This window comes from Rattus rattus, chromosome 1 (genome assembly GCF_011064425.1).
Source record: "Rattus rattus isolate New Zealand chromosome 1, Rrattus_CSIRO_v1, whole genome shotgun sequence".
NCBI lineage: Eukaryota > Metazoa > Chordata > Mammalia > Rodentia > Muridae > Rattus > Rattus rattus.
Window position 1 is genome coordinate 202,138,279 of NC_046154.1, and position 22,833 is coordinate 202,161,111.

Below are 22,833 nucleotides of genomic sequence, written 5' to 3' on the forward strand. Positions count from 1 at the left end.
ACAGTGTTTACCACTTTAGACTATGTCAGATTTCCTAATTACCTATTTAAATTTCTATTTCCATGTTGCATTAACGTTTTCTGAAAGCATACTCTCTCAGTACAGAACATGTCAGGGCATTCTCTATTGTGGATGTGGTTTGAATGCAGGCTGGATTATAAGAAGGATACCTGCTTAATTTTTAAAGCTGTGTCTTATCTTAGGAGATGAAACTTGGTGGTTTATCATTCCGCAGAAGGGACAGTACTCAGAAGAGGAAATGTGGGGAGAAAGTGACCTGGATGTAGACAAACTAGAGTCCTTTCACAGCATGTCATGAGAGTCAGAGTTTTCAATCATCCCCAAAGCTCTGTTCTGTCATTTTACTTGGAGGTTAGAAAAATGGTTATGGGAGCCCGGCAGCTTATGAGACTGGCTTTCCAAGTGGCTGGCTTCCAGGTGTAATCTGTCCACGTTCTGCCTGTGGTTACTGCCATTTGGTGGTACCTGTCTCCTCAGGCAAAATGGAAAGGGGGGGTCATTGTGGGTTCCGACACTGGCTGGAACATGCAGGAAAACAGGGACACTTTCAGATTCCTCCAATTAGCATAATTTCAGGGAAACTGGGCAGAAACTTCTGAGAATGCAGGGTTCACACAATGTTACTGCTTCCCAAGAGGGTGTCCCCTGCCAAGGCCTCACCCTATCCCATGAAAAGGGTCACAGTTGTTACATCACACTGCCATGAGTGTGCAATTGGCTTCAACAAGCCTGCTGCAAGGCACCACATCCAGGAATTTATTTTCTTGTGATTAACACATTGAGTAGAAAGGTGTTAAGTACACAAATAAATATGTTTTTACGGCGAGACAGATTGCCTCTGTATTTGAGACTGTACAACAGCTTATCCTGATCCAGTCACTGATTGTCCCTGCATTGCCAAGCATTTACTGAAGGGAATGGTCTCATCACATTTAGAACAGAAATCAAATCTGTATCATGGGATCAACATCTTTGTATTTCCGGTTCCATGCATGGCAGATCCATTATATTTGATGTGTTTCTAGTTAAAACCAGGAAGTACCCAAAGGTTCTCAACGTTGTCTCATCTCTCGTTTCTGTTTGCACAGCTCACCATGTTAGAACGGGGACTTGCGAGGTGGTGGCGCTGCACAGATGCTGTAATAAGAACAAGATAGAAGAACGGTCCCAAACGGTCAAGTGCTCCTGCTTCCCTGGGCAGGTGGCAGGCACTACCCGAGCTGCTCCATCTTGTGTGGATGGTGCGACCTCTTCCATTGCTCCTTGTAATGACACGGTTGGAATTGGAACCCCACTATAATGCTGACTACTGGAGTCACTACGAGGGGACAACACTGTAAACCATGTAGCAGAACGGAAGCGATTTGGGGGCTTTCTTGTGACACGAATACTTCTAGCAAGAGTGAATCGCATCTCTCATAGTTCTGCTACAGAAGCATTATAAGGAGGTTCCAGTCGGTCAATATTGTTGCCATGAAATGTAGATTTGCTGGTAGATAGATTTATAAATTACTTGGGAAAAGCAAGACAGTTAAGGATGGGGAATTAATGTATGTTCAAAAACCCTGAACAGAGTTTAAGAGTAAGAGGGAAAAATGTCAGCACCATATACACGAATGATTGGGCTGAAGATAAAATTCACATAAAATGACTCCAATGGAGATGGATATGAATATTGGCTTTTTGTTCGACTGTTCATATTATTATAGTAGGTTATAAATCTTTGTGTGAGGCTATTAATTGTTGCATAGTAAACAGTAATTTGTTGTGTGGCCTCTTCCTTGTGAAGAAATTACTGTTTACAATAAAGAAAGAAAGAAAAGCATATTAAATCTACTAACACTCTCCTGATTTTTAGCTTGCTCATGGGGAGCATTTCATTGACTTTAAAATATTGATTCATCCAGGCTTGGGTATAGTTTATTATGTATTTATATGAATCAGTACAAGATCTCTCAATATATCAGTCAGATGAAGTTTGTGTTTTCACTTGAAACATTCTTCAACATTGTGAGTATAGTTATTACTTTATGTTGGAAATCTAGAAATTTATTAATAGTTTGTAGATAATATAATCCCAATATATCCCATGTTAGTTGTTCTCCTTGTAATAGAATACGTCTAGTGAGGTGGTGCATGCCTTTTATCCTAGTACTTGGGAGGCAGAGGCAGGTGGATCACTGTAAGTTTGAGGCCAGCCTGGTCTAAAGAGTGAATTTCAGGATAGCCAGGGATACACAGAGAAACCATATCTTGAAATAGGGTATATATGTATATGATAATTCTAGAAAATACAATGTATATTAGTTAGATCGGTGATTTTTGTCCCATGAGTTCCAAATAGAGATGTCAAGTTAATTTTTCTTTCTCCTCATAGCATCCATAGTGGAACAAAAATGGTGGTGTCATATGCAGCCATGTCTGGAGGGAGAGGAATGTAAAGTCCTTCCAGATCGCAAAGGATGGAGCTGTTCCTCTGGAAACAAAGTAAAAACAACTAGGGTAAGTGGACAGCCAGCGTGGGAGGGAAAATCTTGAATTAATGGGGAACAGGATATGTGCTGCGATAACATAAGTGGCATTTGGAATGAGAGAGCATAGCTTTATATAATGTGAATTTCCCATTTATTCATTTATTCATGGCACATTTTTATTTCAGATTTCATCTTCTACCAACACCATTCACCTCCACGTTTTCTGCTTAACGAAATAATTTTATTCCTAAGATACGGCCAGTGGCATGAACACCCCACCCCTACCCCCATGATCCATTCTAAATGGCTGACAACTGGCCATCATCACTGTGGCCATCATTACTGTTCTTCAGCTGAGTATTATGGGAAGACATTCTGACAAAGATTGATTGGTCTATACATGACTTCACATCTATTTATAACTTGGATTCCTTCTGTTTTGTGAAAGCAATTGTTTTGACCTTCCTGGGTTCTGGATCATTAAATAGTTTTCTAAGGGTTAAGGTTCATGAGTTACAGGTTAAAGGTTAAGGGTTGCAATCACTTTCTATTAGGGTAATGGAAAAGGCAATTCAGAATCTCAGGATCACAAAATGATGCTCAGAACAGGGTTGCATTTCTGTTCTCAAGAACTTCTCTGGAAGTTGGGAGAGGAAGGAAAAGCCACTTCATTTTTAATTTCCCCATGGATTACATGAATTTTCTGGACTAGAAGATTTTTAATTCCTTTAAAAATATAAACATATAAATTTAAATACAAATATTTAAATTGTTATATACTTATACATACGTAAATAAAGTTATATATAATAGTAAATAATTAAAAGTTAAAATTTCATACATTCCATTTTGAGTTGAAGGAAAGTTGGCAATTGGTTAAAGTTGGATAATTGAATGACAAAACAAAGTAATTGTACAAGGATGTTTTATAAAGACTGACATCAAACTAGATATTTATTTGACATGAAAATTTTAAAAATTTTTCTATATATCTTCAAGTGATTATTTTACTGATGTCATCGCATCACATTTTAGTCTGTCAAGTACTCTATCATCAATGCACTGACAGTAGACACAAATGTGACCATGTTTTGAATAACACAGATAAACCATACTTTGTTGTTTTGCCAACTATTCTTGACTCTAATTTGTTGGTTGAATTTTGGTAAATATTTCAGCTGAGTACATGATCAGTTAATTAGAATAATCATAGTATTCAATGTGCTTACAAAAGTTCCTATTCATTCTGATTTGTTTAAAAAACATTTTCTGATGTAAAATTTTCTAGTAAGGTATTTATTAACATGAAATTATTTTCCTCTCACACTATTTCTATTAAAAATAAGACTTACGAGAATTTGCTAAAGACTTAAGGTTGTGAAACACGCTGTCAAAATAAATAAGTAAAAAAGGTGATCTCCCTGTAGCCATTCTGTACCTTCATCACTTTAGTGGACAGGGGAAGCTGACATTTATGGGGCCCATAAACATATGCTGCATACTGAACAAGGTGCTTTAAATACATTATCTAATTTACTCCGCTTAATAGCCCCATAAAGATGATATTTTAATCTCCATTTTACCAATGAGTAAACCAATACTTTTGCAAAGTTAAGTGACTTCACAAGGTCATAACAGTAATTAATTGAGGGAATATGACTCAGCCACACTCAGCTCAGTTCTCAAAATTGATCCCTCAATCTGTACCTCTAACTTAATGTTAACATGCGACTTAATATATTTGTCAGCGATAATGATAAAATGTTCCTATAGTTCTCTTCATAGACCTTTAAGAACATATTTGACTTCCTGGATCATTGAAAAGAAAAAGGTCAAGAGAATGCTGTTGGAATCCTCAAAAATTATTTTCCAGTGGCGCCCTTTCCTTCCCTGTTGGCCATATTCTCAATAACCCAGAATTAAAGGCGAGCTTCACCTTCACGAATTTTACCCCAATGTATAGAAGTGAGATGTATGAAAGATTAGTAGTCATGGGCAGGAAAACCCCATCTGGACCCTACAGCTTGCAACATTTTCAGATTTTCTTACTAAGAGCAGCTGATAATGAAGGGCCTTATAGAGAATGTTTTCACTCATCATTGTCCTGGGATTAAAAAAAAAAAAAAACTGTGGCCAGGCAGGAAATTCTTCCAATGTGAGTTCCTCAGTAGACTTAGTTGTGTCAAGGATAGTGACAGTTGTGGCTGTATGCAGTTGGGAGCAGAAATGAATATCCCTCAAGTGTTCACAGTGCTGAAGCTGGACCTGACTTTCTCTTCCCATTTTATCTGCTCTTAGTTTCTTCTTCTCCCTCTCTCCTCACCCTCCCCTCCTCTCCCATGTCTCCCTCTCTCTCCTTCATCTTTCTGCAAGGCATACTCCCAAATTGCTTCCCTCACAGTCAGAAAAATATCTGTGTTCCCTTTTCTACAATCCAGCTGCTACCCAGACTGCTTCTCGTCCTCTGTGCCTCACCTATTACCATGGCTCTGCTGCCTCTATTGTTATCAGCTCAACCGCCGCTTCTGAAAGCAGACCAGGAAAGACTACTCAAGGAAAGCCTCCTCGTATTCAGTATGTTATTACACCAGGCAACAGGCTCAGGGCATTGTGTCCCAGTCAATTCAATAAGTGAGCCTGAGAAACAAGCTTATACAGCCCCCAAAGGATGTTTGGGCCAACCACAGCCATTGATTCTTATGTTTTGGACCAATTACAGCCTTGTCTCTTGAACATCAGTCATACTGGTCCTTCTGATAGGTCAATGGGCAAGACCTCCTCTGATAACTCAGGTGGTTGTTGGATCATCTAGAGTTCCTTAAAACTCATGCTAACACAAAGTCTAATAGAAATTGTTTTAAACCACACTAACTGTGCCTCTAGGGCCATGGAAATGATCTATGGTTGTTGAGTAGATTTCTTACATCACCTGAGGGTGAGTCTAACAGTTGGTACCAGCAGTGGAAGGCAGGAAGTCTGAGTGGCCAATAGCTTCGTTGCTCATGGCAGCCAGGTCAGCAAAAATGAGCCCAACATTTGCAAACTAGGGACTTAGATTGCTCTGCTCCTCCAACATCTCTTCGGACTGGAAAGTGGACATCAGAAGCCAGGCTTACAGTGAGGATTGAGTAAACTTATTGTCAACACTAGAAGTGACATTGACGGTCTTCCTCAGAGTTTACCATTAGTCCAGCACCCAAGGAGAGGCGAGTTGTCACCCTCTGTCTCACATTAATGCAGTTATATTTAATCCAGGGCACGGATGGAATTGCTTCTAAGAATTCTAGTGATTCTGAGGCTCGAAATTTCATTTTAGAAATGAAAGTAGGCAGTAAGGGAGAAGATAAAAATGACTTGAAGGAAGGAACTTCTTGAATTATCGAAGTAAATTATTCCCATTTGTCTTATAAGAAACATTTTTATCCTCAATTGTTTCAAAATATGTATTTTAATTTTCCTTACACTTTGACAATTTTAAATTTTCTTTACATGTATGCGTTCACGTCTTTGTGTTGGTCACAGAACATGAGTATAGATGCCTCAGAAGGCTGGAAGAGGATATCAGGTCTGGACCTGGAGTCACAGGGGTAGAGCTACCCAAATTGGGCTCTGGGAACTGAACTCGAGAACCTTGTAAGAGCAGTAGATGCCTTTTACCACAGAGCCATCTCTCCAACTTTTGTTTCCTAGTCTTCATGGCTTTAATATCCTGTATTTATATAAATCTAATTATGGATATATGAATACAATGAGCCTAGAGAAATAAAACAGGTATTTAACTTAAAACAAACTCATAAAACATGGACATACTTAGATATGTTTTCCATGATAGTGTAGCTAGGTGACCTAAATTGCACCACACTGCAAAATTGCAAAATATGAATGTCTAGTTGAAAGTTTCTATAGTGCCATAGAAAGTCAGAGATTCTAATGCCATAAGCTCTGTGCTTGCCACTGAAATAATTTTTAAACAGGGGAGGCAGGAGGGAACATCCTTACATAGTTTGGAACACAACAGTCGGGCACAGAGAGAGTGCTGCACAGAGGTGGCTTCTGCAAGGCATAAGCAGATATAGTATTAGTAAGAAGCCTAAATAATTATTGCATCCATTGCAGTTGTCTTAGGGTTTTACTGCTGTGAACAGACACATGACCAAGGCAACTCTTATAAAGGACAACACTTAACTGGGGCTGGCTTACAGGTTCAGAGGTTCAGTCCATTATCGTCAAGGTAGGAGCATGGTGGGCATCCAGGCAGGTATGGTGCAGGAGGAGCTGAGAGTTCTACATCTTCATCTGAAGGCTGCTAGTAGAAGAATGGTTCCCACATGTTTAGGAAGAGGTTCTTAAAGTCTGAGCGCACAGTGCTACACCTACTCCAACAAGGCCATACCCACTCCAACAAGGCCACACCTACTCCAACAAAGCCATACCTACTCTAACAAGACCATATCTCCTATGCCACTCCCTGAGCCAAGCATCTTCAAACCACCCCAGCTGTCATTCTCCACTTAACCAGTCTTGAGTAAGACAGCTAGGGCTGCCTGAATCAGATGAAACTATTATCCCTAATTTGGCAGGACACAAAAGGATGCCCAGAAGAGAGGCTAGAAAAGGTTACAAAGTAGCTTGGGAGGTGCTATCAGCCCGGGGCTATTTGTGTTTCTGAGGCAGTATATGATGGTCATGTGAGATTTTTACCACAGACATAATGGCTGGAGATATGATTAAAATTTTCAGTAATGTACATCCTCCCTTATAATTGCCCATATCCAGTCTGGAATGCTCAGGTAAGTCTTACAGTGGAAGGAAAGTAATCAGCCAAAACCAGTCATGATGCATGCAAGGCCTGCCTCAGCAGGGAGAAATGGTATCTTCCAGAACTTACTAGAAACCGGGGCTGAGTGAGTTCATTTGAGTAATGTGTAACCTCATTGCCCTTCCCACAAGTGTGAATTATACCCTGCCTCTGCCTTCATACTCCATTCAGAGAGCTAGGTTGCTATTGTCATTCTGACCTATTTTCTCTCCCAGGAAGGAAGGGGAGCAGGCAGGTAGCCTTTTAGGCAGCAGCACATTTTGTTCTTAATCCCATCTCGTCTGAAGAGCATAGAAGACACAGCATCTGTTTCCAGACTACCCTGCTCCATGTTCAGGAGAAAAATTTAGGAGTGCCGTGGCACACAGAACTGTCTCCTGAATTACTCTTTAAGATTTAAGTAAAAAGGAAAGGAAAAAAAATCATACAAGCCCTTTTATTCTTTTATTTTAAACTTACTTTCAAAGATAAATAGTGAGGAACTTTTTTTAGAGTCATTAATAAAAGAATAGTCTCTCCAGTGTAAAGGAGCAGATAATTATATGCTAATTATACAATACAAAATAGCAGGGGGAAGGTGCCGTAGAGCTTGTGAGATATGAGAAAATATCGTTAACACTGTTGGGATCATCAGTAAAAAAACAGACCATGCTCCGTTTCTTTTAATGTTCGGAGATTATTTCTCTGCGGCAGAGCCGAGGAACTCAGGATGGCTTTAGAGTTTCCTTTGTTTATCTGTTGCTGTGGACATCACACTCCAGAACACAGGGGTCAATAGCTCTTAGGTCTGATTTCCCATGGAGAACACAACAAAACGTTTACTTTAAATGTGACTTCATGTGCCATTAAATATATTATCTTCGGCAATTACTTTTCCAAGGTCCTCCTACTTTTCCTTTTGTATAAAATGGATTCTTGGCCAATAATTCTTAGCTGGTTGTGATTTTATTCTTATCCATATGCTTAATATACCTTAATTAGATAGGAATTATGTAGTTTGTAATATCTTTAAACAAAAGAGATTTTTTTAAAAAAAGGTGATACAGTAGAAGTGAACAGATGTTAAGAATTCCTGAGCACATTGTATAGTAACGGTACTCATAATTTAAACACAAAAGCTAATGTAACCTTGACATAGCAGTTAGTGGGTGCTGACACCAACTATACTCAATTCCATCAACCACACAGGACAATATGGATAACACAGCAATATATGGAATATTCTTTGCCTCCAAGAAACATATGCACCTGAGATAGGGAACTAAAGACTGTCTGTAGCCTTGTGAGTTTCTTTATCTCTATGCAGCATCTGCGAGGGTCATCAGGATCAATGACAAATAGTGTCCAGACAAATGCTGTTGAAATAATAGAGTAGCCATGCCCTTGCTTTCACTCTGCCATCTATAAAGGCATGAAGATGTCAAACCAGGTTCAGCTTCAAGGTCTCTACCTGTGTATACCAAGGACATTTCTTGCTTCCTTCATAGCTAAAATTGCAAGACATTAATAAGTGGATCACTTCAGAAGGCAGATAAGACTGGTTTTCAGGAGGGAGGAAGGAAATAGCATCTTGTGACTTTTGCTGACTGAAGCCTTAAGATGCCTCCTCAGGACAAAGCTGGATTTTATATCAAGGCTGAGTGTTATATGTCTGAACAGGACAAGCGTGCTGTTCCTGACTCAATGGCAAGGGAGAGCATAGCACGTGGGTTAACATTTACTTCATTCCATTAAGGCGGCGTAGTTCATATGCCCTCCTCTGTGCTTTTGCCTGATGCTCGCTTTGCCTGGCAAATGTAAGTACATTTAGAGTAGGGTAGTTCTCTCTTGATTTGTTCGCTCTTATCCAGTATATCCCCATCCATTTATCTTCATCTTATGACCAGTCAGGGCTTCAATTGCACTCTATTCCACAGCACAAAGCCAAATGACCTTAGAGCTGTGGCTTATAAATTATATTACAGCACCTACAGTAAGAAATGTATCTTATCTAGTGACCCATTGCACACACACACACACACACACACACACACACACACACACACACACACAATTTGTATGTGCCACACTGCAATTGAAGTTATACTCTGATAGTTTGGTTGTTTTTCTTCCTTATCTTTTAATCTTCCTCCTCCTTTTTCCTTTCCACATTTTCTTCTCCTCTTTCACTCCTTCCTTCCTTCCAGTATCAGCCTCATGGGTTGATTTTATCACTTGCTAATTAGTTGTGTTCTGCATCACAGGAAATACCAACTTGATATATGATTGTTTTCCGTGCCATGCTCCATTGACCTTGTGGAGATACAAACTCCTTAACAAAGTTCCCAAATCAACTCAGTTCTCATGTTTTAAGATCAGTTTTCAATATATTTTTGGGTAGACATTTCATTTACTTTTGAGATATAGATCTCAGGGAGATGAAATCATATAAATAAATATTAATTAAAAAGAAACCCTATTGTTTACTGTTTTAAAGGGCTGTTCTAAGTTCCAAGTAAACATACCAAAGAAATAAAACCACAGAAATAAGAAATTCTGTCCTCATGGTTTGTCTTAGGTTGCATTTGTTTTTGTTGCTGCCATAGTAAGTTAAAGGAAGTTTAAGTGACTTAATGGAATGTCCAGTAGTCACTCTGGGTCATACGTCTAGCACAGGGGCCACAACAGTATCTGTTGTCTGGGTTTTGTGAAGTAGAATTGAACAGTGATCATCAGCCTTTTAAAACAGAGCTGCAGTTCCTCATGGTGAGCCTGAGAAGAATCCACGTCTAAGATCCTTCATGTTAACATCTTCTGGTTCTTGGGGACGACAGACCTGATAGAGCTAGACTTCCCAGAGCCTCTGTCACCTCTGTTAGGATGATGGTCTTTTCCAATCTCATTGTCTCCCAGTTTGAGAGACTAGTGGCGTAACCAAGCCTCCTCAGGTCTGTACCTCCCTGTCCCCTCCCTAGTCTCAGCATTCCTCTGGTTTCCTCCTTTGCTGTGTCTTGAACCAACTTTTCTGCCTGTTGTCAAGTGCTTTTAAAAATGAGGAAGTTACAAAACAAGAGAATTCCCTGAGGGTCAGCTAATCAGCAGTTATATCTGCAAAGCACTTTTCCACAGTACTGCTTCTTTGAGGAAACAAAGGATATGAAAGACAATACATCTGGGTGACAAAGATAGACCAGAGCCTACCTATGATATGAGATGCAACAAAAATTAAAAATTAGTAAAATACACAGCACATAAAATGATGTGTTAGGTCATAGTGGGAGAGAAAGGGAAGCTGTCTTAGGATTTTACTGCTCTGAATAGACGCCATGACCAAGGCAACTGTTACAAGGACAACATTTAGTTGGGGCTGGTTTACAGCTTCCGAGGTTCAGTCCATTGTCATCAAATCAAAAGCTTGGCAGCTTCCAGGCAGACGTGGGGCTGAAGAAGCTGAGAGTTTCACGCCTTTTTCCAGAGGCAGCTTGTAGAAGCCTGGCTTCCAGGCAGCTAGGATGAGAGTTTTGCAGCCCACACTCACAGTGACACACCTACTCCAACAAGGCCACACCTCCTAATAGTGCCACTCCCTGGGCTAAGCATGTGCAAACCACCGCAGTAGGGAAACGGAAGGTGCTGAGCAAATTCGCGTATTTGGTTGAAGGTTTGAAGGTGCGGTGGAAGACTCACATGGCCGCGCAGAGAATAAACTTTCCAAGCAGATGGAGGAACAAGTCAAGGTCCCTGCTTTCCTAGGACAGCTACATCCAAGGGATAGCAATGATGTCTGTGTCTGCCACGGAGCAAGTGGTAGAATTTAAGGCCAGAAAGGCATCATAGGCGTGTCACATCGGAAGTCGTCTTTTGTTAGAAACATGTAGAGAGTGGGAGTTCTCATTAGATGACATGGAAAAAAAATTGTGGAAATATTTTAACCTGTTTTTCTTTAATGCTCAGTAACTCTAGTACATTTAACATGATGGAAACTTCGATATAACACTTCGCATTTGATATTTCTTGAGAACAGATGAACATTTTTACATTATAATGAGGAAGGCAGACACTGAGTGAAATTCATGTCAGAGGAGCTAAAATCTCAAATGACGAGGCAATTAGAAGCAAAACACTTAAGGAACTCGGTAATTGTGGTAATAACATTAGGTTTTTAATAAGGAGGTTCAGACAGAAATGGAATAACATGCGTACAATTTTCACATCAATTAGATACTGAGTTCAAGGCAGGTAGGAACCCAGCTAGGTGCCCGGAACGCAGCGTTAGCCAAAGGTAACATTTTAAATCTGGTGTTTTAAATTAGGGAGCTGCTTACTTCCTTAACGATAATTTAATAGGCGTAAGAGTGTCTGCCTTGGCATTTGTTTAGAGAGTTATTAGAAATTAATGCAGAAACTTCAAGTGATAGATCACCAGAGCTGTATTTCCCAAGCTTGGCCTATATTTTCACAATTAAAGTGAACAGTGGGTAGCAGATGGGTGCTCTGAAGCTCCTAGAAAATGGAGATGACTCCACGCTACATGAGCCTGTGTATATCTGTAAATGTTACTCCCAAGCTTGTGCCTACGAGCTCAAAGTTAATGTGACTATTCACACACTGTAATATAACACTGACTGGGTACTCTAGAACATTCCTCAACTATGAAAAATATATTTTTTTTTCTTTTTCTTTTTTTTTTTTTTGGAGCTGGGGACCAAACCCAGGGCCTTTCGCTTCCTAGGAAAGCGCCCTACCACTGAGCTAAACCCCCACCCCCATAATTTTTAAAAGCCCTTTCCAGGATCTCCCTTCCCCCCCCCCCAGAGCTGAGGATCAAACCCAAAGCTTTGTGCTTGCTAGGCAAGTGCACTACCACTGAGCTAAATCCTCAACCCCTGAAAAATATCTTAATACCCTATAATATCCTTAATATCTTGTAAGGTATTCCTATGGAGTATACCCTGTGAATTACATGGAGAGGATCGTACTTCTGTCTCTTACATTAGGGCCAATAGCCAAAATTATATCATGTTAATTAAAGACATTGTAGACTTAACATCTGTTGAAAGTTAAGTATACTTGGGTAGCAAATCTGTATCGATTTTTGTGTATGTGGAGTTTACTGAGGAAAGAAGAAGCAGGCTTTAAGAGACTTAAGGAGTAGAAGGGCGAGGAAGGGAGTTGATTTCTTCGCTCGTGTAGTTACATGTTACATGTCTATTACACTCCAGTAAAAAACTCTCACCATACAGGCAACCACCACTCATGATTCATAAAACAAACAAAACCAAGAAAATATAAAAAACTGAAAGTGGGAAAAATTGTTAGCAAAAGAAAGGTTCTGTGTGTGGGAGGGTGGATAAGAGGACAATGGAGCATGTATGTGTCCAAAATATATTATATATGTGTGTATGGAATTAAGAAAGAATAAACTGATAAAAGGAAAAGGATTAGGTGGTGTTCAAGGAACCACACTTTGGGGATCCATAGCCTTTAAACTTCCACTTGAGAATGTATGTCTTTACCCACATTGAAGCTAACAATGCCCCTTCCCTCCTCATGTCCTTTATATAGTGCGCAGGCAGTTTAAACGCCTAACGGAATGAGTTCCTGTGTAGTTTTAATTTCTTACTTTGGTGGAAAGGTTAAGAAGACTCAGTGTATTTTTCCAACAAACTCAGAGAGCTTTGGAAATGATGACCAGGAAATGTATGAAGCACAACTGTGTCCCAAATCACATCTCTAGGGATCCAGACAATCTACATCTTGTCAAATCTTCCAGGAGCTTCAGAACAACTCTCAACTATGGAGTTGTTCTGGGGAGTACCCTGTATGAAGGGAGGAGCTGAGTTTTCTGTTAGAATGATAACACTTCAACCGGCCATACCCAATAAAATTTCAGACCCCAATTTTAGTGGGTTGCAAAAAGATTTTCATATTGGATTTGTGGCTATTAACCCCTGAGAATAGAAGCACAAGAATAAAATGTCTTAAATTATTGGAAGACAGAGCAAGGAAAAGAAAAAAAAATATTTGTGTGATTGTAAGAAATACAACCAAGACCAGAGCAAAGCATACTCAATGTTAGTCTCAGTGAAATGGCCTGCCTTGGGAAATAAGAAATTCCTCAGTTTTGACTGTGATCAATTTATAACTTGAATCATATGCAAAAATTCAGAATTGACTAGGTTAACAGTCATAGTGACAGGAAACAGCTTATGAAAAAGCTTGGAGGCATAGATCAAGTCTCAGTCATGGGATTGAAACTCATTCTCAGCTGAGGAATATCGAATGGCTGCGAAGCAACTAAAAAAATGTTCAACATCCTTAGTCATCAGGGAAATGCAAATCAAAACAACCCTGAGATTCTACCTCACACCAGTGAGAATGGCTAAGATCAAAAACTCAGGAGACAACAGATACTGGTGAGAATGTGGAGAAAGAGGAACACTCCTCCATTGTTGGTGGGATTGCAAACTGGTACAAGCACTCTGGAAATCAGTCTGGCAATTCATCAGAAACTTGGACATTGCACTGCCTGAGGGCCAAACTATACCTCTCTTGGGCATATACCCAAAAGATGCTCCAACATACAACAAAGACACATGCTCCACTATGTTCATAGCAGCCTTCTTTATAATAGCCAGAAGCTGGAAAGAACCCAGATGCCCTTCAACAGAGGAATGGATACAGAAAACGCAGTGCATAAAATATCATCCTGAGTGAGGTAACCCAATCACAGAAAAACACACATGGTATGCACTCACTGATAAGTGGATATTAGCCCCAAAGCTCGAATTACCCAAGATACAATCCATAGACCACATGAAGCTCAAGAAGAAGGGGAACCAAAGTGTGGATGCTTCACTTCTTCTTAAAAGAGGGAACAAAAGTATTCATAGGAGGGGATACAGAGGTAAAGTTTGGAGCAAAGACTGAAGGAATGGCTATTCAGAGCCTACCCTACATGGGTATACAGCCTATATATATATATATATATATATATATATATATATGCCAAAACTAGATACTATTGATGAAGCTAAAGTGCGTGCTGACAAGAATCTGATGTAGCTGTCTCCTGAGAGGCACAGCCAGAGAATGTCAAATACAGAGGCAAATTCTAGCAGCAAACAATTGAACTGATAATGGGGTTCCCATTGGAGGAATTAGAGAAAGGATTGAAGGAGCTAAAGGGGTTTGCAACCCCGTAAGAACAACAATGCCAATCAACCAGAGCTCCCAGGGACTAAACCACTACCCAAAGACTTCACTTGGACAGACCCCTGGCTCCAGCTGCAATATGTAGCAGATGATGGCCTTGTTGGGCACCAATGGAAGAAGAAGCCCTTCGTCCTGCCAAGGCTGGACCCCCAGTGTAGGGGAATGTCAGAGGGGTTTGGAAGGGGGGTTTGGGAGGGGAGCAGAGTGGGAGGAACTTGCAACTGTGTTATAAGACATTTAAATTTCCATGTGAAAGATTTTGATTTTATTCTCTAGACATGGATGAACTATGAAAGACTCTTACATAATCAGGAGAGGAGAAAGGTCTGATTTATAGTTAAGTGTACCCAGCTGCGAAGGATCAGAGGAAAGCACGGGATTATGGGTTTGAAGTTAGTAAGTGGTGACATCATGCGTGTAGAGAGATGAGACATAGAATCATCAGCATTTGATAATAAGATGAATATAAGAAGTGAATAAAAGAAAAACCCCAGACTCCTAGACTTATCTTTTGGTGATTATTTTGGTGACAGTCAATGGTAGAGACTCAAAATAGAGAAATATTTACTGGATGTTGTGATCTGTAGACCAAGAGATAAAAATAGACTTCAGAGAATCATTATTCATCATTGTTCCATGGGCCACACTGAACTGATTCATTAGTAAATGCTTCCCCAAAAGGAATGTTTCCATCCAGACTCCTGAAGACATTCAGCAGGTGATATGGAATAAGGAAGTCACTGTGACATCATCATACAAATTTGCTTCTTTTGTATCTCGTAGGTAAACTGTTATTCTGCACTGTGAATATTGAACTGAATTTTTTGTGCCTTTGTGCTTGGCATTATATTTCCACTGCCTCTGTATCAAACAAATAGATTTCCAAATTAAACTAGTTTCATATTTATGAACTACTTATATAGAAAAATAAATAGAGAGGCCGAATAAATGGAATCTGAAATATCTCTTTAAGCCATATTTAAATTTTCTACCATCATTATATGTGCGTATTTTACGCATTGTATATGTGAGGCACAGAGACAAAGAGAGAAAGGGTACAAAAAACAGGGAGAAGATAATGAAGAGAGATTATGTGTATAGTAATATGAAAAATTGTGACCACAATAAGAACCCTATGTTGAAAACAGAGAATCTTATCAATGCATAAGAACACTGAATCTTATACACATCTGTCCCTGTTCATATTTTAAACTCATGCAGAAGTTAAATCTTGAAATACTGTTCAGTACAGGAAAATCTGGCATTTGGTTAAATTTGATTTACAGTGTAAAACTCAGATTTTTAGATTGAACAAAGGAATCAAAATTTTTATAGTTTATAGGAAGCCATGGAACTGGATTTGTTGTAATGTGTAGCATTTAACATTTTAGCTATACGGTTGATTTACCTGTTGACACATCTTTCACTCATGGTGTTCAGTATCGCAGCAGTTTGCTTCTAGTAAGCATTGATGTTGACTTACCATAATGAATGATGAGATTAGCCCAAACTCAACAAAGGGTTGTTTTGCCAAGCGCCTGCTTGCTTTTAACGTTTTTACCTCTGTGTCTATTGCTGACGCTTCTCTGGTAGAAAATATACTGTCACTGTCATTTCCATTCTCTCCCTCATCTTGTTCATAGAAAATCTGAAGAAGGAGTGTGTGTGTGTGTGTGTGTGTGTGTGTGTGTGTGTGTGTGTGTGTGCAAAATATAGACAGACAGAAACAGAGAGGCGAGGGGAAGGAAAAGGAGGTGTGTGTGTATAGAGAAAGAGAAAGAGAGAGAGAGAGAGAGAGAGAGAGAGAGAGAGAGAGAGAGACTGAGAAAAACAGGGAGAGAGGCAGAAAGATAGACAGATAGAGACAGAGAGGCAGGGGGAAGGAAAAGGAGGTGTGTGTGGGTCTGTGTGTGTGTGTGTGTGTGTGGAGAGAGAGAGAGAGAGAGAGAGAGAGAGAGAGAGAGAGAGAGAGAGAGAGAGAGAGAGGTTGGGGATTTAGCTCAGTGGTAGAGCACTGTGTGCGCAAGGCCCTGTGTCCCCAGCTCTGTAGAGAGAGAGAGAGAGAGAGAGAGAGAGAGAGAGAGAGAGAGAGAGAGAGAGAGAGAGAGAGAGAGGTTGGGGATTTAACTCAGTGGTAGAGCACTTGCCTAGCAAGCGCAAGGCCCTGGGTCTGGTCCCCAGCTCTGAAAGAGAGAGAGAGAGAGAGAGAGAGAGAGAGAGAGAGAGAGAGAGAGAGAGAGAGAGAGAGAGAGAGAGAGAGAGAGAGAGAGAGAGACTGAGAAAACAGGGAGAGAGGCCAGAGCCAGAGAGGCCGGGGAGGAGAGATTCATTTTTCAAATATGCTTACAAGTTATTGGTTGTAATCTGTGCATCCCCGCTTTCGTTTTCTTCTTTAAAGCATGCCAGACTTGAAATGGGAGAACTGGCTTCATCAGGATGTTTGTAGGAGTTGGTTTGCTCAGCCTGCTTCTAGGACTCATAGGTGTGCTACGTCTTTTCTGTCTTAAAAGAAATAAAATTATGTATTTTCAAATGACGCGGTGTCTAAGAGTCAGGGAAATCTGCATGGGTATTATGATTAGAAATCTCAATTTCCCAGCTTCAATTACAACCTACGATCAATTTGTGTGATTACTAAATGTATGATAGTTAAGCCTCCTTTCCGATTGAAGGGTTCAGATGAACTTGTTGAAAGCAGAGCCTGCACGTCCTCGTGTGGACCACAGACATAAATCACATGCGTCCAGATTATAGCTTTAGGGGTTTATCTGATGAGGCATAAGGAAGTTCGCTTATGAATAAAGTTTGATAAAAGTTATTAATGATAACATTAATTTGACACTGTCAAGGGTGCCCAGTGATTGCTCCTTTTCATTTCACTCATCATGGCCACTGGAAGTGTGCACCTGACATCATCCCCCTCCATTTCTTTTGCACAGTGGTTCTCTCAGTCTTACCTCAGCAAGAGTCCTTCAACTTTGCCTCGGGGTAAATGCTTACATCATATGTGTGGCTCTTCTGGGGTATTGCTGCTAGAACTTTCCTGTGGAGATATTGGGATATTATTGAACACACACCGTGTTCATCCACAGTTAAATGTACGCCACTCACTCCAGAGGAGTCTTATGGGCATGTTCTGGTTTCTATTCATTCTCCCACGACTGTTCATCTTCTGCTTAGGAATAGACTATTTGATTCTTCAGGGACGCTAGCCAACTTTTAGTATAGCACGTAAAGGAGAAAAGGCATATCCAAATCCAGGAGGATAAATTAGTCCCTGCTTACAAATGTACAGGTCAGTTTGCTTTCCTCAGTGTTTCCAACAGGGATGAACAGATTGAAGGGACCTCTTGCAGATCTCATGATAAAGAATATCAAGACGTGTTGTGGTTGAGGTTCAGTCATAAGAAGGCTTTGTTTTTTCATTCATATATAAAGTGAAAATGCATAATCAGAAAGTCACGTGTTATGGGTAATTATAAATCAATTCGGCTAGTCCACAGTGACCACATATTTAATCACACATTGCAAGTTTCTTGTATGTTTTGGATGAGGTTTAATGTGGCGAGGTTTGCACAAAGCACATTGCTCATGTTACTGTGGCTGGGCCTCCTCCAATCATACATAAATATCATACATAAATAATCTTCATAGCCTTATTGAAAATGAACAGAACCAGGATGACACGAAGTTGCAGCACTGGCAACAATACTAACTGTGTAAGGCTCTGCCATGGTGAACTATTACAGTGTAAGTATCTTAACATAATATTTTCCTAAAAACATGGCAACCATCATGCATGTTTTAAAATGCTAATAGCTGCACAATTGCTAGTCTTACTGTTTGTAGGAATGCTCAAACAGATCTTGTGTCTCTGTGCATAAACTTCCATGTATAGTTAAAAGAGTCAAAGATTTGGATAAACCCATAGAAATTATGACAATTTTAGTTAGAGACTGGGAAAAGTGGTGGTAGCAATTTTCAGAGGGTTTCTGTGGGGAGTTTTCAGCTTCTGTGGGGGAATTATGACTATCCGTGAATTTCCCATCTAGTTTACCCATTCTTTTAGAGTTATTTTTAACTACATTACAAACAATAATAAAGTTGTATTTGATGAAGCAAGATGTTCCTGGGTCAGTAATAAGCATGAGGGGCTACTCATGTACCAGTATTAAAGTAAAAATTTATGAAAATTCCAAATACACTATAAATAGGCCATAATTTTTTATTGGTTTTGACTGACAATTACTATTTTTTATAGCCTGGGATTTTTTTTTTAGTAAATGCATACATTGAGTATAATAGTGACTCCATTGTAAACACTGATATAATACTTTTTCATTAGTTATTTTGTATTGGAATTCCTGTAAATTTTAGAATTTTCTAATGAGGTTTGTGTGTATCACTTTGCACTTGCACTTCTTGACCATTTGTGAGATGGGGCTATTGTGAAAACACCAGATGGGGCTCTTAGGTGTTTAAACCATTGAAGAAAATTTATGAATTACTTAAGTGGTTCCTGGCCACTTGTTAGGGTTTACTCAACTCTTAAGGGAGGTGCATGAGTCAAGCAGGTTGTTCATGGGTTAATAAAACAAAATAGGCTAGTTTCCCAATAAATAAGTATGAACATTATTATTCAACAATAGTAAATCTTGTTAAATGTAACAACTGTAGAAATGTCTAAGATGCTCTTCAACACTTAACCTCGTAGCTGAACAAAACCCTTCAAAGCACAAATTCATTGAGAATTGTACTTAGTCCCTTTTATAATAGCCACAAAAATATCACAGAGGGTAGGTGAGGTGTCTTAGCAGGGGAAGGTGCTTGTCACCAAGCCTAATAGCTCAAGCTTGATCCTTACATGGTGAAAGGAAATCTGAATCCTGTGAGTTATCTGGCTTCCACATAATGCTATGGCATTCCTACATGTGTGACTCTCTCTCTCTCTCTCTCTCTCTCTCTCTCTCTCTCTCTCTCTCTGTGTGTGTGTGTGTGTGTGCTTAACACAAACAATTAAATGGATGGATGGATGGATAGAGAGACAGAATAAATAAACGTTATCGAGATATTGATTGGTTATTGTTTTAATTCACCGGAGAGCTGGAGTTGTAGAATTTTCATGGCCACATAATCTGGGACATTCTCTCCAGTAGTGTGGGTGAGGTCAAACCTATTATGCTGTTCCATTGTAAGAATCATCTTCTCAGAAGTATGACTTTGGAGCCTAAACATTGCTGTAGTCCCCTTTAGCCACCAGGATTGCATTTCCAGACACATCTTACTGAGGTGATCAAGAAGGAAAGACTTTTTCCTACCAGGTGCAATTGTGACCTTTGCAAGGGTTTGTTAGTATAATTCTAAGGCTGAGTTGCAAAAGTGCCTCTTAATGATTGCTCTGTTTTAATAGAGGGACAGATCATACTATAGCTGTGTGCTGGGATTTTCCTATATCTGCTTTTCATTTTAATATTAGTGTGTGTGTTTGTGCATGCATGTGCCTATGTGCATGTGAGTGTGTGTGTGTGTGTGTGTGTGTGAGTGTGTGTGTTCTGCCTCAGGCAGTGTGAAATGGGGCTGGCCTGCAGTGGGAAAGCTTGTTTGCTTGTGTGCTGAGCCTCCCTTGCTCATTTCGCTGTTACTAACACAACGTTAATGTTCTCACTAAATCACAAAAACGCTGAGCAGAAACTGATGCAGAAAGTGCTTATAGATATTCAGCAATTAGCTGAGGCTAATAATTCCTATTTATGGAATAACAAATAAAACCTAAGTGATTTTTCTTTAAAAAAAACAGCACATTTCAACTGAAATGTGTGGCAACGTGTGTGTTTTTGCTCTTAAGTGAAAGAAATGCATTAGGAATGGCGTGAAGAATATAGCCACTTCCTTGTTCTCTGTGACTCTAATATAATCTTTGAAAAAAAATGTAGTACTGTCGCATGCTTTACCCAAGAAATGCCTAACTCTATGAAAGATGATAACCATAGAATTTTAAAGGCCAGTGACATATCTATGTTTATTGCCTCATTATATTATTACATCTGTCATCTTTTTATGCTTTATAGCATCACAACAATAGAAGTAATCCCAGAGAGGTAGATAATATTGTTTTTGAAAATATTTATTTTGAAGTCGGACTTGAAAGTATTTGAATGAGTATATTAATTTCTTACTGGGAGCGTAATTGCACTTACTCTTCTTAGCAGTGTGATAAAATATAGATTGGCTCCATCTATGGGTTGGAAGATAGGTTTTGTGGTGTGTAGAAATACATAGCTAATAAATCTCAAAGCAGGGATGGTCTCATGATTAAATATCCTCACCCCGCACTCTTTTTCACTCTATAATTCCATCATGCATCCTGCCTGTTAACAGACTGTCTCCATCATTGTTAGAGAAAATCATCACCAGCAGATGAACGTGCAGGCAGATATTACATCTTAACCAACTTTGAATGAATTCCATGGCAAAGAAAGGAAATAGAAAAAAAAAGAAAAAGAAACAATGAAGTTGAAATCCATAAGTAATTTTCTTTTTTTAAAAAAAATTTTTATTGATTGGTTATTTTATTTATTTACATTTCAAATGTTGTCCCCCTTCCCAGTCTCCCCTCCTCAAGTCCCGCATTCCATCACCTCTGCCCTTTGGCTCTAAGAGGGGGCTACCCTACATACTCACCCAATCCCCCCTCACCTCTCTAGCATCCTCCTACACTTGGGCTGGGACAATAGCCTCCATAGAACCAAGGATCTCCCCTCCTACAGATGCCAGATAAGGCCATCCTCTGCTACATATGTGACTATAGCCATGGGCCCATCCATTTATACTCTTTTATTGGTGGTTTTGTCTCTGGAAGCTCTGGTAATTTTCATTTTAGGAAAAAATATGAAAATTCTATTCTAATACAAGCTTTAAAAATATATATATGATTGGAAAATTGTAAAACCTAGCTGAGAAACTCAAGGGTGTGTTAGATGACGTTAAATTCCAATATCACTGGGCTTTAAAATTGATCTAGGTTTTTGTAAGATGGCTTTTTGACCTCCTTATGGTAATAAATGATCTACCTTGAAGGTAATAGAGTGTGCCTTCAGTTTAATGTGGCCCTCAGAGTGACTCTGGACTCCAGCATGAGCTGGTAACATTACAGTCAGGCTTACACTTTACCCCCTTAATGTCTCATCTTTATGATAGAAATGCCAGAGAACATATCACAACACTGTAACTAGGGATAATTTTAAACACTCTTGAGAAATTTAATGTGATTTAGTGGTTTTCAAATAATGCTTTGAGCTTTTAGACCCACCAGAATCAACACAATCCTTATGCTTCTATCTTGAAGACATCAACAGCCAAGAGTTCTTTACTAAAACTCAAATTTCCATGCAAAGGGTAGTTGTTTGGTTCAGGTGATGAGACTTCTTACCAACTTCTTACCAATGGGAGGAAATACCTCCAAGATATGCTTAGGAGGAGTTCAGTATAAAGTAGGACCACCTCAGAAAAACTGAAAAATACAGTCGCCCTATCTGTTCATAACAGTGAACGTACAGTAGTGTACCAGACAAAGGTAGTTGTTATGATGCTACCCCATAAACGGGAGAATGCCAAAGAAAAAAGCTGAAATGCTTCAAAATCTTGATGACTTATCAACATTAACCTTCTCAAAGAAGTTCAACTGCTAGAATGTGCCTCTCTTATTTAATAATGGTTAAGTAAAATCTTCCAAGTATCTCACCACACCTTTTTTCAAAGATAAAATATTTATAAATTGTATGTGTTCTGACATCAGAAATCCAGCGAAAAAGGGAAGAGTAGAGCATGTAGAGAAATATGAAGGTCTGGAAAGACGAGTCTAATTCTAGGATTATTGTGACCCAGGGAGGTAAATATCAACACCAGGAAATCTTAGAGATTGAAAGTACATGGCTTTTCTGACACACCCCAGACAGTGGTCATAACAGACCACAGTCACCAAGTAGATAACCCTGGTGAACACATTTTATTTCTGATTGCATACCTCTGTGCTGCACTGTAAGAAAAAAGGAGGCGGAACAGTATTCCCAGAGTACTTCTGAATCACCATGATACCTAAAAGTAGACTGAGGGGTACATGGACTGATGAAATGCCTTTGAGAAAGGGAAACGTATGCCCTCTCTGGAGGAAAATTTCAACCAGAGTCCCACAGTAATTTTCCATCTTTGCAAATGTAAAGCATAGCATGCAATAGAAATATAAAATCCCCATACCAGGCACACAAGAAGATCAGTAGCTTGGACAACAACAGCAGCAACATCAAGAGCAACAACCCAAACCAGCCC

General features: G+C 39.5%; 1 protein-coding gene across 4 annotated transcripts in view; it reads left to right on the forward strand.

Moving 5' to 3' along the window:
* Positions 1-22,833, forward strand: part of Tafa2 (TAFA chemokine like family member 2) — a 464,270-nt gene that overhangs the window by 427,298 nt on the left and 14,139 nt on the right. For all 4 annotated transcript variants that reach the window (XM_032913322.1, XM_032913308.1, XM_032913314.1 and 1 more), the window contains exons 3-4: positions 1,110-1,262; positions 2,399-2,523. In XM_032913322.1, the coding sequence (XP_032769213.1) occupies positions 1,110-1,262; positions 2,399-2,523 (278 nt within the window). The remainder of the gene's footprint in view (positions 1-1,109; positions 1,263-2,398; positions 2,524-22,833) is intronic.